Raw genomic sequence first — 17,974 nt, 5'->3', positions numbered from 1 at the left:
AAAAAGTCTCAGAAAAATATCTGAAAAATAAATGCTGTTATAGTGTTGAAGTTTTTTGAATGATAACCATGTAAAACAACATCTGTCTGAAGAAGCAACAACACATTTATTATACTTGTATCCTTAGATTAACTTTATTAGTCTATATATAATGTTAGATATTACAAGTCACCTACAATTGTTGATTGTATGAAGCATGTTATGTGACAACAAAGTATGGATTGATTTAAAAAAAACTAGTCATTAAAAATTAAACAAATTATGGAATTTAAAACAGGAAAGTTTTGTGCAAAACAAAATGTGTATTTCCAGTTTATTATTTGTTTTTGCAAAACATGTTGCCTTATTTAAATTCTTTTAAACCAACGTTCATTCAGTGTAAATTATAATAAATTAAGATAACTATATCACAAGAAATGCAATTATTAATTGTGTTATCAATCCATGTAAGGGCTGGTGCTAGACCAAAGAGCAGAGCTTTACATATATGCAGTCGCTAAATTGTCAGTGAGTCAGTCAATAGTTACTGGTGCATAATGTCAGTAATTGTTGTTGTAGAGTCAATAGCTGTTTAAAAGGATCAGTAAGATGTCAGGTGCCTTGTGGGAAGTAAAGACAATTAATAAATGAAACAATTACAAAGCTTTTATGTCAAAACATTTCATAAGTATAAAACCTTTCCCACATGATGCATATACAGTTCACAAAAGACCTTGCAAAGATCAGGAGTAATTATGGTCAACAATCATCATAAGCATTGATTCTTCATGTTACATATACAAAAATAATCTTTTGTTTTCATTCCAAAATTTTTAACTTATTGCAATAAGCTCATTACATTACTTGAGAAAGCTCCAACTACAGCTTAATTTTCATCTGTATTGAGAACAGGAGCATTACATTGGACAGGTTCAATGTACACATGACGTAAGTAGGAGGTTGTCAAAAAATTTCATTTCAAATTTATGATAAAGACTTATTATTCATAAACAACAATTTTTTCCATGTGAAGTGAATCGAGCTAATAAGATTGACTCAGGTGGGTAGTATTAAGATCATTAGTAATGTTGATTATCTTGCTCAGTTAGTGTTTAATTTAATGAAATAAAATTTTATTACATATCACCTTCAAAAGTTAAAATATATGTATATGTTTGAGACTGAATAAGAACCTTATATTTTTTTTGCATAGGATCCTATACAACCTGAAATTGGCCCTCAGTTGGATAACTGAGGATGGGGAGAAAAAGCTTATGACAAAACTAGACTTAAAGAAAGTATAATTTGTTAGGACATCTCTTGAGGCATCAGGAGTGGTTAATTTGGTGCTCGAGGAATGTGCGGGGGGTAAAATAGTAGAGTGGAAGTTAAAACTATGTGCCGGACTGAGACTCGAACTCGGGACCTTTGCCTTTCGCGGGTAAGTGCTCTACCAACTGAGCTACCCAAGTACGACTCACACCCCGTCCTCACAGCTTTACTTCTGCCAGTACCTTGTCTCCTACCTTCCAAACTTTACAGAAGCTCTCCTGCGAACCTTGCAGAACTAGCACTTCTGAAAGAAAGGATATTGCGGAGACATGGCTTAGCCACAGCCTGGGGGGTGTTTCTAGAATGAAATTTTCAATCTACAGTGGAGTGTGCGCTGGTATGAAACTTCCTGGCAGATTAAAACTGTGTGCTGGAGCGAGACTTGAACTCGGGGCCTTTGCCTTTCACGGGCAAGTGTTTTCAGGAGAGTTGTAATATGACATGGCTGCTTTCACAGGTGCCCTGGCCTCTCATGGGGTAGGATAAGCCTTTGACAGGTCTGGAGCAGGAGGTGCTGGATGGGTGGATTGGGTTGGTCTATCACCTTGGTCTACCACAGGGGTATGACCACTGGGGAAAGGGTTTTTAAGTGGGAGTGGCATAGGGGTGGACTAGATTTTGTGTCAGTTGGGCAACCAACTAACACTGTAGGAGGAGTGGGTAGGATGTTGAGTAGGATGTCCCTCATTTCAAGGCATGATGAGGGATAATCAGAGCTTTGATTAACTCTAATAATTACTTGAAATGGTGGACACACTACCCGCAATTCTTCCCAAACCTCCTAAAATGGTGTTCTGTAACAATCCCCATGTCACCTTCAGCATGATGAGAATAATCAAGCTTTATCTCTCATCATGACCTGAAATGAGGGACACGCTACCCTCAGTTCTTCCCACCCCTCCTAAACTGATGTTCCGTTGCAATCCCCATGTCACCTTCAGCATGTGCTGCCCTCCACCGGCTCTGACAGTTGTGCATCACATGGCTAGCCCATGAACTGCCACCCCTCTCTCCTGCAGTCCTAGCTGGCAAACTGCCTGCCTCCCTCTGACCTGTTAACCACCCACCCTAATCCCTCTCCCTGCCTCTCACCTCTCTCTCCCTAAACCCACACACCCGACACCATCCCCACCGTGACACAGCCCACTTGCCAAAATGCAGCAGTGGCACTGTTTGTCCAGCTGGCACCAAGTAAGTGGATAGTTTGGTATATACAAGTGTGTAAGTGTGTGTGTCTTACTCCGAAAGTCAGCAAGTTTTTATTTTTTTTTTATTTTGATTTCTGTATCTGGCCATTGATGATTCGACACTTCTACTTTTTGGTGAGTGGTCTCCTTCAGTCCCAAAGCATTTGAAACTAATTTCTATTATCAGCAAAAATTTCCATCAAGGAACAGGGTGGAGCATTTTATTCAACAATGAAGAGTAGATACATAAGGCATTGCTCTTACAGGAAGTGCACAATTTGAGACTTTTAATAAAATAATTGTTACATTGCAGTAACTGAAACAGAATAAAAGAAACAAAATTTATTATTTCAGTACAATTATTCTGGGAAAGAGTCTACCCATTGAGGTGCAGGAGAAATCCCGAGACATATTCTTCAGAATCCAAACTTGTATCCGACACTTAAACAAATACACACACACACACACACACACACACACACACACACAAACATGTAAAATCAGTATCCATTTGAAGAAAGTGAAGCCAGAGTTACTTGTTGTGATACATAAAAACTAATCGACTACAAAATTATTATGTTTTGTCCCCACCCCCCAACCCCTCTCCCCATGCTTCAAATGTTGGGTATGCTCTTGCATCTGGGTATGTGACAGGATGGTGAGGATGTGATAAGGCTGCCAGTATGTCAGCTACTACTGCAAACAGCCTTCATCAGGATAACTCCATGATGAAGCCTGCATGTAGCACTAGCCAAAACAGTATCACATCATGTTGGGTCATTTTATTGAAATGGACTCTGGCCATTAAAGGCTGCACTTATAAATTTGTTATCCTGTCTTCTTTCATGCTGTGAAACAAATCACTTAAAGGTAAATGAAATGTTTCCCATAGTGTAAAATAATGATATTTCAAGTAAATGTCTTATCAACTCATTGTGGAATTATGCCTGAAGCAAAACAAAACTTGCATTCATCCAAAGTAAGATACAGAAATCAAAAAGTAAACAATGAAAACTTAGAAGTATGAGTTCTTAAGAGAATTTTTGATCTCTATGGCAGAAGACTAGTCACTTTTTCCATTCAAATCCATGTTTCATTGTCAAGAAAGATACAATAGAAAAGCAAAATTACACAGCTTTACATTACATTGTTTTATTATAACAGAGCATTATGAAAAATATATATATTAAAAAATCAGTCTTTGAATATTAAATCTGAAACTTTGTACTAACGTGGATGGAAAAATGCATGTAAATGCAAACAAGCTCTAGACTGACTCAACCCAACAGCATTGAATACTTACATTGGCAAGCTGTCAACTTATAATGTTTATCAAATTGCCATCTATACTACTCTGAGCACAAAATCTGGCTGTCCTGGGTATTTTCAATCAAGAGCTGGTGTTTGTACATATCTCAGGAAATGTATAATGTAGGAAGGTAATCCAGGAAGTAATGACCTATGCTACATTCCCACTGCAGAGAGTGATATCGGGCTTCTATCCAAGGTTGAATGTTTTCCTTATCATCCTGTCTTTATGTTAAAAGAGTGTCAATCAAAATAAGTTATTGTGCATTCTGTGTCTGTTTAAAAGTAAACTGAGTGACACAAAGTCCTGCTGACTGTGAAGTCAAGTGTGTTACACAGTTTATGAATACTCAGAAATTCAAATATATATAATTTCATGGGCAACTGAAGGAACTGTATGATGGTAGTAATGAATGAACCAAGTGTGAGAAAGTAGTGTGAAATTATGACAATGAATGAACCAATGTGCATGACACATTCTGATTTATGTGCCTGTCAGCCATCCTAGACAATTTTGTGAACTCAGTGGAGAATAAAAATCACCCAAAGAGTTCTTGGGTGGGAAATGTAGGTTGGAGGTGCTCACCAACAAGGTTGTCAGCACAAAATGTTTAGCAAGTATTGCTGCGGTGACAAATGCAGTCAACAACTAGCTTAAAGGAATGGTGGCAACTGACTACAACACAAGAAATCTAAAGCTCTGAGATAGATGTGAAAAATATTTAAATAGTGGAGCTTATTTTGTAGAGAACTGAAATAAGATTCAATTTTGTAAATGACAAGGTTTTTGATAGTAAAATATGTTTCTCCAATTATAAAGCCAAACAGCCATTACTTTCTGGATTACCCCATTTCAAAAACAGTTATCCATGATCCAACATCAGTTCATTTGATTACTATGAGTAGGTTGTTTATGACAGTTTGTTGTATCTTGTCTCTTAGTCTGTTGAGAATCTTCTTCCTTAATTTCACCTTGACGGTGGGTAGTATCTAGTGGCACTTCACTGTCATTACTGCAGCCTCTTTCAACATCGATGTCTCTGGGTTTACACTCACAGTTTCCAGGATCAGCACCATTCACTGGAGATGCAGATTCATTCGGTTCAAAGCTATGGTTTACTGCAGCGATAGGTTGCTCTCCAGTATTGTCCTTTTGGGTCTCTTTTGCGTAATTTTTTCTGTATTCCACATACATCCAGCTGTAAAAAATAAATTATAGGAAGTTTTCTATTATTCTGTGTGTTCTCTTAACTCTTCTTTACTATACAGATTGCTCCATTCATTCATTCATTGTCATAATGTGAAATGTGATTTATTCATCTCATTATGTACAATTTTCAAATAATTTGATTGATGTACAGAAGACATGTCAAATTTTACAATAAGAACATCTTTTAGTAGAAATACTAAAGTTTACATTATTTTATATACATTTCTTCCACCAGAAAAGTAAAAAGCAATCTTTTCAGTGTTAAATACACATGTTGTCTCATAAGATTCTTTACATTATCAACATCATAACTCAATTTGTAATTAACTTATTGTTGGAGAATAAAAGTAAAGTTTGTCTGATGTGCCAACTCAAAGAGTTTTTTTATGTAGGGTAATGAATAAATGTGTTGCCTGTCCAGGTGACAAGAGCAGCATAAATGAAAAAAAGATGACACCTTCTGCAATTATTTCAGGCATTTCAATTTCGGTTATTGTTTGTGGGGACTTTAACACAGATTTTCTGAAAGAGTCCAGTAAAAAGCTTGACCTTGAAGTATTACTTCATTATTTCAGTTTGACATCAGTTATTGATTTTCCTACTTAGGTGGTACAGGAAAGCAGTAAACTGATATATGTTTTTATAGATCAAGATAAATTTGATCAGATAAAAACTTTTCCTGTTAAGAATGGTCTTTCTGATCATGATGCACAGCTAGTTACAGTATATGACATAGCTCCATACAGTAATGCAAAACAGTCCTCCAAAACAGTGTGCTCAGTTAACAATTTAACAATTGCAAGTTTTAGGAAACACTTGCAACAGTTAGACAGGGATGAAGTATACGGCGAACCTTATGCTAATTTAAACTTCAACCTATTCCATGATACCTTTGTGAGTATGTTTGTAAACAATTTCCCTAAGAAAACAGTGAAACATAATTGTATGAAACATCTAAAAAGCCATGGCTTACTAAAGGAACTGTATTAAGAAAAGTTATTTATAAAGTCCAGAAGTATGTGCATTATGTCTGAGATTAGCACCTCTGTTAATAAAATTAAAACAATTTGGGATATTGTTAAAAGAGAAACAGGCAAACTGAGAGCACAGGAAGACTGTACGTATATCGACTCAATGAAGAGTTTGTTATCAAAATGTCATAAATAGAGAATATTTTTATTATCATTTTTTAAGTGTTTTAGAGAAAATAGGATCTAGCTATTCATTAGAAAATGCAAGGCTGTATATGGAAGAGGTAATACCTACGCAATTTGATAAAACTGAAATTCAACCCACCTCTCCTATTGAAATCAGAAAAATAATAAATTCACTCAAAAGTAAAACCTTGCCTGGAATTTATGGCAGATAGGTAGGATTCTCTTGATGAATATAAAGATTGTAATATGGCAGATTTGCTGTTTTAACATAGAGAAAGGTACCTCTGGCTGTAGTAGGACCTAAATTTGGAAAAACAATATCTAACATATAGGCATAGACCTATTTCAAGTGCTCTATATTTGTATCAATATCTTAGGATAATGACATAGTGTTATCAACATGTATATGATAATGACATAGTGTCATCAACACGAATACTCCCTGCTTAATATAAATTTGTATAATGTTTTCTTTTTTATTGTGAAATTAACATTTATATGGTAATTGAACTTATCGACAAAACCCATTGTATAAGAAAATACTGAACGGCTAATAAAGATTCTTATTCTTATTCAGCCACATATGTAGCAGCTCACTGAAACAGGGCATTTTGTCAGATAGACTGAAATATGCTATTGTCAAACCACTGCATAAAAAAGGGTATAGGTCTGATGTAACAACTTCTGCCCAATCCCGCTTCTGACAGCTTTATCCAAAATTCTTGAAAAAGTCATGTATTCAAGAGTAGCTTCACATATTTGTAAAAATGAAGGATTAACAAACTGTCAGTTTTGTTTTTTAGCAAGGCTTTCCAACAGAAAATGCTATGTATGCTTTAACTGATCAAATATTAAATGCTCTGAATAACCTAACATCATGCATTGGGATATTTGTGATCTCTCAAAGGGTTTCGACTGTGTGAATCACAAAGTTCTTCTAGATAAGCTTAAATATCACCATCTGAGTAGGACAGTACATAAATGGTTTAATTCATATTCAACTGGAAGAATGCAGAAGCTTGAATTTAACAATACAGATAGTCTGCAGAAATCAGCAGAGCCCCACAGGGTTCGGTCTTGGTTCCCTTATTGTTCTTAATGTATGTTAATGACTTGTCCGTCTGTATTTTGCTGATGACACAAGTATAGTAATCACACCCAACAAACAGGAATTAATTAACTGTGGATATTGTAAATAATATCTTTCAGAAAATTATTAAATGATTCTCTGCAAATGGAATCTCACTAAATTTTGAGAAAACACAGTATATTCAGTTATGTACGGTAAATTGCATAACACCATTGATAAATGTAGACTTTGAACACAAGTCTGTTGCTAAGGCAGAATATTCAAAATTTCTGAGTGTGTGTGTGTTGTTGAGAAATAGAATTGGAAGAAACATGTTGATGATCTACTGAAATGGTTGGGTTCACCTACTTATGCTATTAGGGTTATTGCAAATTTTGGTGATAAACATATCAGTAATTTAGCCTAGTATACCTATTTTCATTCTCTGCTTTCATATGGCATCATATTTTGGGGTAACTCATCCTTAAGAGAAAAAGTATTCATTACACAAAAGTGTGGAATCAGAATAATAGCTGGAGCCCACCCAAGATCACTTTGTGGACATTTATTTAAGGAACCTGGGATGTTCACAGTACCTTCACTATACATATATCCACTTATGAAATTTGTTATTAATAACCCATTCCAATTCAAAAATAATAGCTAATTGCATAGCTACAATGCTAGAAGAAAGAATGATCTTAACTGTTCTGGGTTAAATCTGCCTTTGGCACAGAAAGGAGTGAATTATGCTGCCAAAGAAATCTGATCATTTGTCAGATAATATTAAAAGTCTGACAGATAGCCAACCAACATTGAAAAACAAATTAAAAGAATTTCTGAATGACAGCTTCTTCTCCACAATAGATGAATAAAAAAAAAAAAAAAAAAAAAAAAGTGTAATGAAAACTTATGTTTAAATTGACACATTCCACATCATTATGAAATGTTATATTCATGATCTATGGAACAAGTATAAATGTAACGTAATGTAATTAGAACAGATGTGTCATCAGAAAATAAAACTGAATGAACATCAATATCAAGCAGAAGGTCTTTGATGTGGAAAAGGAATAAATGGGGATGCAGTATTAAATCTTGCAGGACTTCTTAGAAACTTATTTTCCAGTTAGAGGGATAATTGCGTGAATTTGAACCTACAATTAATCTTTGTTTCTTGTCTTTTAAGTAAGAATTGAAGCAATGTAAAACAGTGTCCCTGACTCCATATATCTGTAATATGTGGAGAGGTAAGTAATGGTTCACTGAACTGAGTGATTTTATCAGATCACAGAATATTCCTGTGACCTTTTCACCCTTATTAAATGTGGAGCACATTTTTTGAGTAAGTTCATTCATTATGGCATTTACAGCACTTTTTCCTTGTATGAGAAGTACACTAGAAGTACCAGACTTCACTAAACCCCTTTAAGTACCACGTGGGCCTTTTTTTACACACAGTAGGAAACTGCTGTGTTAATTTGATTTGATTTATTGAGCACCCGTTTTATCATGTACAATGATATGGGATTTGTCATGTGTTACATACAGAAAAAATATGAATAACAACATATTATGTAAAAAATATCAGTGAACAAATCTGAATTAAATATATAGGCAAAAATAATTATAGCTTACATGATATAAATTTGTAACAATATAGGACACAAATAAGTTATATATATTCTGTGTATAATGGACAGCACAAGAAACAATGATTATAGCACTCTATATTGACAAATTAATTAATTTTTGTGTGTACATAAAAGAGTCTACCCCATGACACAAGTTTGTATATGAGTGAATTATAAGATAGGTGAAGGCACGCTATCTTTCTGAAGAATTCATGTATTCACTAACACTGTAAAAACTATTACCAATTAACATTCTTTTGAGTTCACTTTTAAAACTGCTCAGCTTCCGAAGCCTTTTAATTTTTAAGGGAAGAGCACTATAGCAAATTTTTGGGTGGTATATTGCACTCTTATCGAACTGGGCTTTCTTATGCACTTCTCTGTGAAAGTTATTACTCTGTCTTGTTGTATAGTCATGGAACTCACTGTTTAACAAAGAAAACCGGGGGTGAGACTTCAGAAAGCATATACTTTCATAGATGTAATTGAATGGGAGAGTCATGATTTTATATTCCTTGAAAAATTCCCTACATGGATCACTAGGTGCAGCTCCTTTTATGATCCTTATCGCTCGTTTTTGAATAATAAAAAGAGCATTTTGCCTGACTTGAATTGCCCCAAAATATGACACCATATCGCAAAAGACTATGCATAAATGCGTAATATGTACACAATACTGTTTGATCACTGCAGCAATTTTTGAGCATTCTAAATACATAGCAACATTTACTTAATTTTTTATTGAGTACATCTATATGTTTGTCCCACTTTAGATGCTATCTAACCAAATTCCTATGAATTTTGTATTTGGCATTTGTAGTATATTCTATTGGCCTAGCTTCACAGTTATATTGGGCTTCACATTATTTGACACATGTCTGTAATTCATCCATAATGTTTTTTTCTCATTCACAAATAAACTGTTGTCCCTGAACCATTTACTTGCTTCAACTGTTGTTGCTTCAATTTTCCTGTTAAGGTCAGTCTCATTCTGAGCTTTAATAAAGAGACTTGTACCATCAGCAAAAAGTACACAATCAGCTTGTGTTAAATAGATTGGCAAGTCATGTATAAAGATCAAGAACAACAGGGGTCCCAACACCGAACCTTGGGGCACCCCATAACTAACTTCCTTATAACCAGAAAAGTATGACTTTCCATCATGAACTATTTCTACTTTCTGGCATCTGCCAGATAAGTATGACTTAAACCATGCATGAACAATGCCACGGACTCCATAGCAACTAAGTTTTTCAAGCAGTAGTTTATGATTAATAACCTCAAAGGCCTTTGATAAATCTAAAAAGACCCCACAATTTACTTCATTATTGTCAATGGAATTTAGGACAAGTTTTAGAGAGTTGTATATAGCTGTTTCAGTTGATCTATTCTTTCGAAAGCCATTTTGTTCATTGACCAATATTCCACTTTTTTTTTAGGAAAGTAGAGTCTCCATACATTACTCTTTCTATAATTTTTGAAAAACAAGATAACATTGATAAAGGCCTGTAGTTTTTTGCATCATAACAATACCCATTTTTGTATAATGGTTTTATAATTGATTGTTTCAGCTTTCTAGGGAAAGTGTCAATACTGAAAGATGCATTAATTATATCTACAAGAAGAGGAGTAATATATCTGCTGTGTTTAATGATTTTGTCTGGAATGCCATCGGTGCCACAGGATAATTTATTTTTTAGTTTGCTGATAGCATTCTCTACCTCATGTACTGTTACAAGATGCAAAAACATAGTTTTGGGATTCAATGTGATGTTATGACTGATGTCTGTACTACTTTGGGTTTGTATGAGGTTTTGAACTACACTTGTATAATGACAGTTGAATATATTGGCAATGTGTAATGGATCATTTATAGTTTTGTCCTCAGTTTTAATGGTATCTGGGTGGAGTTTTGGGTGGAGTTTTGGGTGTCATCATGTTAACAATACTTTCAGGAAGACTCCAAAGTGTAACCAAAGAATAATGCATTCTCTAAAATTAATAGTACTTGGTCAAAAATAAAGCCTCAGAAGTACACATTTTTATTTTTTATCTTATTTATTTTTAATTTATTTTGATTTTATTTTTTACAGAAGAAACTCCTCAGGCTTTCATCAAACATAATTTAAGCAAGTTAGTAAAACAATGTTACATGGTTTTTCTTTATAAGCAGATTGAAACAGATGCAGAACATACTGTTTATACGAGTACTAATAGTATTTTTACTTTTACAGACAAATAAAGTAAGTACTGAGTATTTGTTAAGGATTCTAAAATGCAGCATGTGACTAAATTACTCCGTTTGTTTTCTTCCTTTTTGCAATCAAGGAACAAAAACATAAGAACAAACAATTTAACTCTAGAATCATAAATATTTGGAAATATTTATGAACAAAGGAGGGGACAGGATTTTCTTAGCTGGGATGGGCTCACAGTTCAGACATTTGACAAGAGTTTTGGCTTGGAAGCTTTTCCCCACGTGCTAGTTGCACATGAACCATGTGTGACTTTTTTTCTTCTTTTGTTCTTTGCAAGAAATCTGAATTTGACAAAGCCTTCTATTTTCAGGTTGGCCAGCACCGGTACTGAGTGCCTGCAAGGAGAGATTTGCCCCTCTCTGCTGTTTGCAGGTGCCAGCAATCTGCTACTCTGAGGATAAAGTCTCACTGTGAAATCCTCTTAGAGGTAACTTAAAAATTGTGTGATCATTGATCATGGCCAGGTCAAGAACATTGTAAAAGACACACACAGGCCATCACTGGGTGCCAGCTTGGTCACTGTAGAGTCTAGTCATTTGGTCAACTACAATGAAGAAACTGGTACACCTGCCTTGTATTGTTTACAGCTCCCATCAGCATGCAGAAATGGTGCAACACAATGTGGCATGGACTCGACAAAGTCTGGAGTGTTTAAACCGCAGAAGAGTGTTCCTGGAGCCACTCTGTAGCAATTCTGAACATGTGAGGTGTTGCATTGTTCTGCTGGAATTGCCTAAGGCCGCCGGAACGCACAATGGACGTGAATATATGCAAGTGATCATACAGGATGCTTACATATGTGTAACCTGTCAGAGTTGTATCTAGACATATCTGGGGTCCAATATCACTCCAATCGCACACACTCCACATCATTACAGAGCCTCCACCAGCTTGAACAGCCCCTGCTGACATGCAGGGTCCATGGATTAATCAGGTTATCTCCATACCTGTACCAGTCCATCCATTCGATACAATTTGAAACAAGATTCATTCAACCAGGCAACTTGTTTCCAGTCATCAGCGGTCCAATGTTGGTGTTGATGGACCCAAGCAAGGCATAAAGCTTTGTGTCATGCACTCATCAAGGGTACTCAAGTGGGCCTTCAGCTCTGAAAGCCAATATCGATGATGTTTCATTGCTTAGTTCACAAGCTGACACTTGTTGATGGCCCAGCATTGAAATCTGCAGCAACTTGTGGAAGGGTTGCACTTCTGTCACATTGAACAATTCTCTTCGGTTGTCATTGATCCCATTCATGCAGGATGTTTTTCCAGCCACAGCGATGTCAGAGATTTGATGTTTTACTAGATTCCTGATATTCATGGTACACTCGTGAAATGGTCGTATGGAAAAATCCCACTTCATCACTACCTCAGAGATGCTGTGTCCCATTGCTCATAACTATAACAGCAAGTTCTAACTCACTTAAATCTTGATAACCTGCCATGGTAACAGCAGTAACCAATCTAAGAACACACCAGACACTTGTTGTCCTATATAGGCATTGCTGACCACAGTGCCATATTCTGCCTGTTGTTTACATAGCTATGTATTTGAATATGCATGCCTATACCAGTTTCTTTGGCACTTCAGTGTATATTATAAAACTTCATGGTTTCTTGACATTTCTTCTCAGTATTCTCATTGACCTGACACCCACCATGCATATTACTCAGAACAAGAACTTTTTTTCTTTTTCCCTTGGTACATAAGAGAAGATTGTTGCCTGACTTGTACAAATGCGTTGCGCAGAATGCGTCATCTCCACTTCGCGCCACAGCAGAGATCTCAGTGAATGATCTCTGAAGAGTGTCAGCTGAACTTGTCCCTTTTTGTTTCAGCGCATTTATCATTTTCACAGAGATGAAGAAGTTGTCAGTCGTGATGTTATGGCCACATTAGAGGAATGGATGTGCCAACTTTATAGTGACATGGTGACCAAGACCCTTGCTTGGATCACAAGTTTCATGTTGACTACAGTAAGACGAATCCATTCAGAAAGTAGCACTCATCAGCATCACACAAAAGACAGTATTTTATCCTATGCTTATCACGTTTACTCAGCATGTACTGCAAAAATGAGCAACTGCACAGCTATGATGAGATAGATTCCATATTTCTGAAGCAAGGCAAAATTGATCAGTTTGCTTGTCTCCTTGATAACGCAGAATCAAATCTAAGATGACTGCATGTCACCAGTCTGTAGGGAACCGAAAACTGCGCTGATATAAAGCACCATCCAATCTCCAAATTTTTCATATTTCAGGTTATTTTGTCCTAAACTGTTATAATTCAGTCCGACATATCATGAGGCTGAAAACTGGGTTTATTGCTATCAAATTGCGTTATACTGCATATGGGTAAAAAATTACTCATATGATATTTAATGTATAGCAGGTAAATTTTTCATACTTCTAAGTGGGCTAGGAGGATGAAATTTTGGTGAGTTTTATAATGCCATAAAAATTAAAAGTCATAGGACCATTTGGTCTTGTGATGATTATGGAGGAGGGTAGTGCCCTCGACAACCCTCATGGGTAAGAAATGGCCTATGTGGCACCCCTATGGTTAAAAATTTGTCATTTATAATAAGAAGCAGATATAAAAAGATCATCATATTGTGAACAGCTGAATTAACAGCACTTATGAATAATAAATCGTGAAAGTAACAGGCATCAGTATGTAAACGTTATTCAAATTGTGCTTTTAAAGAATTACAAAATAGTAAATATTGTTAGGGTTCTTGGCAATTGCATCATATTTTGTAACTGGACTTTATAATAGAGCAACTGTCCACCACTTTCAAACAAAAATATTTGTAACTAACTTCAGGAGAACACCAACTGTGAAGAAAGACCTCTATGTACAGCACATTTCACCATGATTATCAACTCTTCTGGCATTTTATTGTATCATTAGTCAGTATCATTGCCTGTAGATGATTGTATGCTCTGATGAAATACTGAGAAGCTTCAACAAGACTGTCCAATGAATTTGTAGTGACAGTTGAAAATTTGTTTCAGAGTGGCACTCAAAATCAGATTTTCTGCTTCTTATAAGCAGTTGCCTTAACCATTAGGCAATCTTAACATGCCTAGAGGCCTGACTCAAAACTTCATTGTCACTGATGCTTCCAGTTGTGATCTGCAAACACTGCTTCCAGAGGTTCTGCCATGAGGTTTCTGGAGGGCCATGTTTGCAAGAAGGTATATACATGAACTGAATTAAATGCTCTGAAATGCAATTAATCGCTTGATGGGTCATAACTACTGAAGATGTTATAAACTGATTACATCCTCAGAGAAGTCTGTGTTTCCTATGTCATAGTTCAATACCAACTATGAAAGAAATATCTGTGGATAGCTGTCAGAGCTGTAGAAGCTACTGCATTTGATATTCTGGAGAGGTTTGGTATACATGCAATCTAATGGTCAGTAATTGCACATTACCACACATTCTCATTGTTTCCTAATTGGGTCAAGTGTCACAACAGCAATTATGGTGACCTCAGCTGTGTAGGATGGAATTAATTGGTACTATGCCTTGAAAAAGAAGACAAAATATTGATAACATATGATAGAACTAATAATAATGACAAGCTTAGTATACAGAAAAGAAACTACATTTCACATTCATGATTTATTTATTTAACAAATAGGCTGGCTATATTTTAGTTTTAATCTGCAATGAATCTGCTTGTACACTTAAAAAATGCATTTTAAATTACAATCACCACAAAAATCATTATCTCTTGTTTACATTTTCTTAAGTCCACTGCTTTTTTCCCCTCATTGTTACCCGATGATGAAGTATAACATATCACGGTTGCTTTTTTATCCTAATCTGTGTAGGTAGAAACACAGTGCGTCATTTCTTCCACTGTTTATAATGACGAAACCAGTGGAACAAAACAGGCAGTTCCAGTGCTGAGTGATAGTGGAGATCATGAGGTGAATTAATAACTAACACAAGTCCAGAGAGTAGCTTACACCATAATCCAGGAAAAATTCAACTCACCAAACATTATCAGGCAAGGTCAAAATATTCTGTTATCCAATGGCATGTACATAAGGCTTCGGTGACTAATGACAGACTGGCTGCAGTACTGGGCTGCAGTATATTGGTAAACGCTCATCAGAGGGCAGCGCCACCTCACATGCTTGCCATGGTGGCCCTGCCTCATGCAGGTGTGAGCCATGGCTGTCATCTGCAACCTGAGTATCTCTGACATGTTTCTCTGTCAACATTTGGGCTGGATAAGGAACCCAAATCACTGATGGATACTAAAATTTCCCATACATTTTTGGCAACTTTTTGACGCTTATGAATTCACTTAATGTGTATTTTGATTCTTTTCCTCTTCTGCTTACTTTTATAAACTTCACACAAAAAATATATCACAGTTTCATGTGGTCACACACTCAGAAAAGTGTTTATGTTTATTCCTTTGCTTTCAGTAAAGGTTGTGAATACTGCCAACCTCATGAATAATTTTTTTAAAATTTTTTTCTTATGTGTGCGTGTGTGTGTGTGTGTGTAAATTAGGGAAAATGCATTTGATGTCCAGTAGAGATATGATTAGAGTAGGGGCGGTGAAATTCTGAGGAAGGGGGTGGGGATCGTAAGGACAAAACTGGGAGGTGATGGTAGTGGAGCAGGAACTGAATGCGGGTGGGGGAATGGTAGTTTCTGAGTGAATCATTTGGAGACGTGATCATATATCTATATTTAATTTATATAACTAAATCTAGTCACAATTTAAGGTTGCCCATCTGATGGTTGCCAGGGGCTATACAAATTTTATTTCTAGTACCTCATGTAATTGTTAACTGAAATCAACAATTTAAAATGCTATAATAATATGCTCATTAAGAGGTGTAATCTTACATTAAAGATGTAAAACATTAAGTCAAGTATTTAAAAAAGTTAAAACTGTATTTGTCTTGAGGCAGCATAACTTACAGTGTGCTAATGAACCAGACTATATTAATCCAGTATTTGAGAATGAGAGCACTTAATGACTTCCAACAAACATTATACATCATTTAAAAATCTTATCTTGCTAACCCCCCCCCCCTCCCCCCCCCCTCCAAAAAAATAAGGAAAAGAATATTTTCTTGCATACTACATTTTCACTGTTCATGCAGTAAAACTTCAACATCATGCATAACTTCCAATTTTATTACTTCTTTGCTACTAATCTCTGTTTACAACAAATTTGTAGACAGTATATACATATATCACTGAATGTATGGGATGACTTCAAAAAAGTTGCACATTGTTATGGCAGGCCAAGTAACTTTTATTGAATGCTGCATTTACACTTCAAAGTGACACAGATACATGACACTATTTTTCAACACAGTCACCAAGTCTCTGTGAACAATGATCTGAATGTTCTACCAGTGATTCAACCCTTTTATGCTATAAATCCACTCCTTGGCCATCAACCCATTCAAGAACACTAGGTGAATGTTCTTATTATTGGAAAATCTCTTTCCCCCAAGTTGTTCTTTCCGCTTGCAGAAAAGATAGAAATCACATAGTGCAAGATCTAGGCTGTATGGCAGATGCTTCTAAACCTCCCATCAAAGACATTGAAGCAAAGCTTATGTTGTGCACCCCTTGTGAAGTGTAGCACTGTCATACATGAGAGAAATGCTTTTGCTTAATTTATGACACCACTTGTTCTTTATGGTGTTGCCTTTGTGTGCAGGTGACAGTGTTGTTTTATGGTGTTGTCTTTGTGTGCTGGTGACAGTGATCACAGAAACCCAACCTGAGCACAATTTCTGATACTGCGGATGATCTTGGATGATGGAATGAGCACTGCCTATTTAGATGCACATTGGCTGAGCAATGTTTGCTCTAGGCACTCTGTGATTCCCATGAATCAGTTACTTGATTGCCTACACATCTTCACCTGTGGTTGATGTAGGTGGCTTCCCTTCCCAGTCACCATCACCAAAGTCTGTGCAGCCTTGATCAAACTGATGGTAGAATTTCACTATGGCTGGGTGTAACAGTGCATTTGGTCCATAGATTGCCAGATTTTCATTGGGAATGTGTGTGCAATTTGGACATTTGCCCAAGATAATCATTCTCTCCCACATACTTAAACTAAGGAGTATGTTTCCAGTTGCCACACCACTTCAGTTACATACTGTGATGCAGCTGTTATCTGTACATACCTGCAAAATTATATCTTTGTGTGATACTTAGTTCAGGGAATGTGACATAATAAATTCCGAAAAACTGTTTTTTTAAAGGTAGAGCAAAATTTCTCAGACTGTACTCAATCAGTGTTTGAGAATGAGAGCACTTTCTGATTTTCAATAAATTTAAAAAATAATTTAAAATCTTTTCTAAATTTTTGACTGCTGCAGCCGTACAAAAGTTTTGATTTTGAATTTTTCATTAGTCTGGGGGTAAATAATCTGAGAGTATAAAACCAAGATAATTAGGGTTTACCTCATCAGTCATGAATGTTTTACATGCTGAAAGTCAAATATTTCACATATCAACTAATTTGTAAAGTAATCAGATGTTTGAAGCTGCTTTATTAATGGAAGTTCAATGCTTTGAAGAATTGAGGGTGGGTGTGTACTATTGGAATATTAATTTAAATAGCATGTCGTTATCCAGATTGGTATGATCATTTATAAATTGTTTTATTTCATATTACAGTTTTATGAATGTGATAGTTTTCTTGTTGGGTGAGGAGGTGTTTTGAGTTGTTTATCCTTACAATTTCCATGTCAGTGTTTTGGTGGAAATTTTATGTGAGTGTTGGTGTAAGTGTTCAACAAAAGTGGAATGATTTGTCCTGTATGTCCATG

General features: G+C 35.9%; 1 protein-coding gene across 1 annotated transcript in view; it reads right to left on the bottom strand.

Annotated features, from left to right (window-relative positions):
• Positions 1–200: 200 nt before the first annotated feature.
• LOC126458393 (uncharacterized) overlaps positions 201–17,974 on the bottom strand; it is a 251,838-nt gene continuing 234,064 nt past the window's right edge. The window contains exon 9 of the mRNA XM_050095401.1: positions 201–5,005. Coding sequence (XP_049951358.1) covers positions 4,687–5,005 — 319 coding nt within the window. The 3' untranslated portion in view covers positions 201–4,686. The remainder of the gene's footprint in view (positions 5,006–17,974) is intronic.

This window comes from Schistocerca serialis, chromosome 2 (assembly GCF_023864345.2).
Source record: "Schistocerca serialis cubense isolate TAMUIC-IGC-003099 chromosome 2, iqSchSeri2.2, whole genome shotgun sequence".
In the NCBI taxonomy this organism is placed as follows: Eukaryota; Metazoa; Arthropoda; class Insecta; order Orthoptera; family Acrididae; genus Schistocerca; species Schistocerca serialis.
This window is presented reverse-complemented; position numbering and strand designations above follow the sequence as displayed.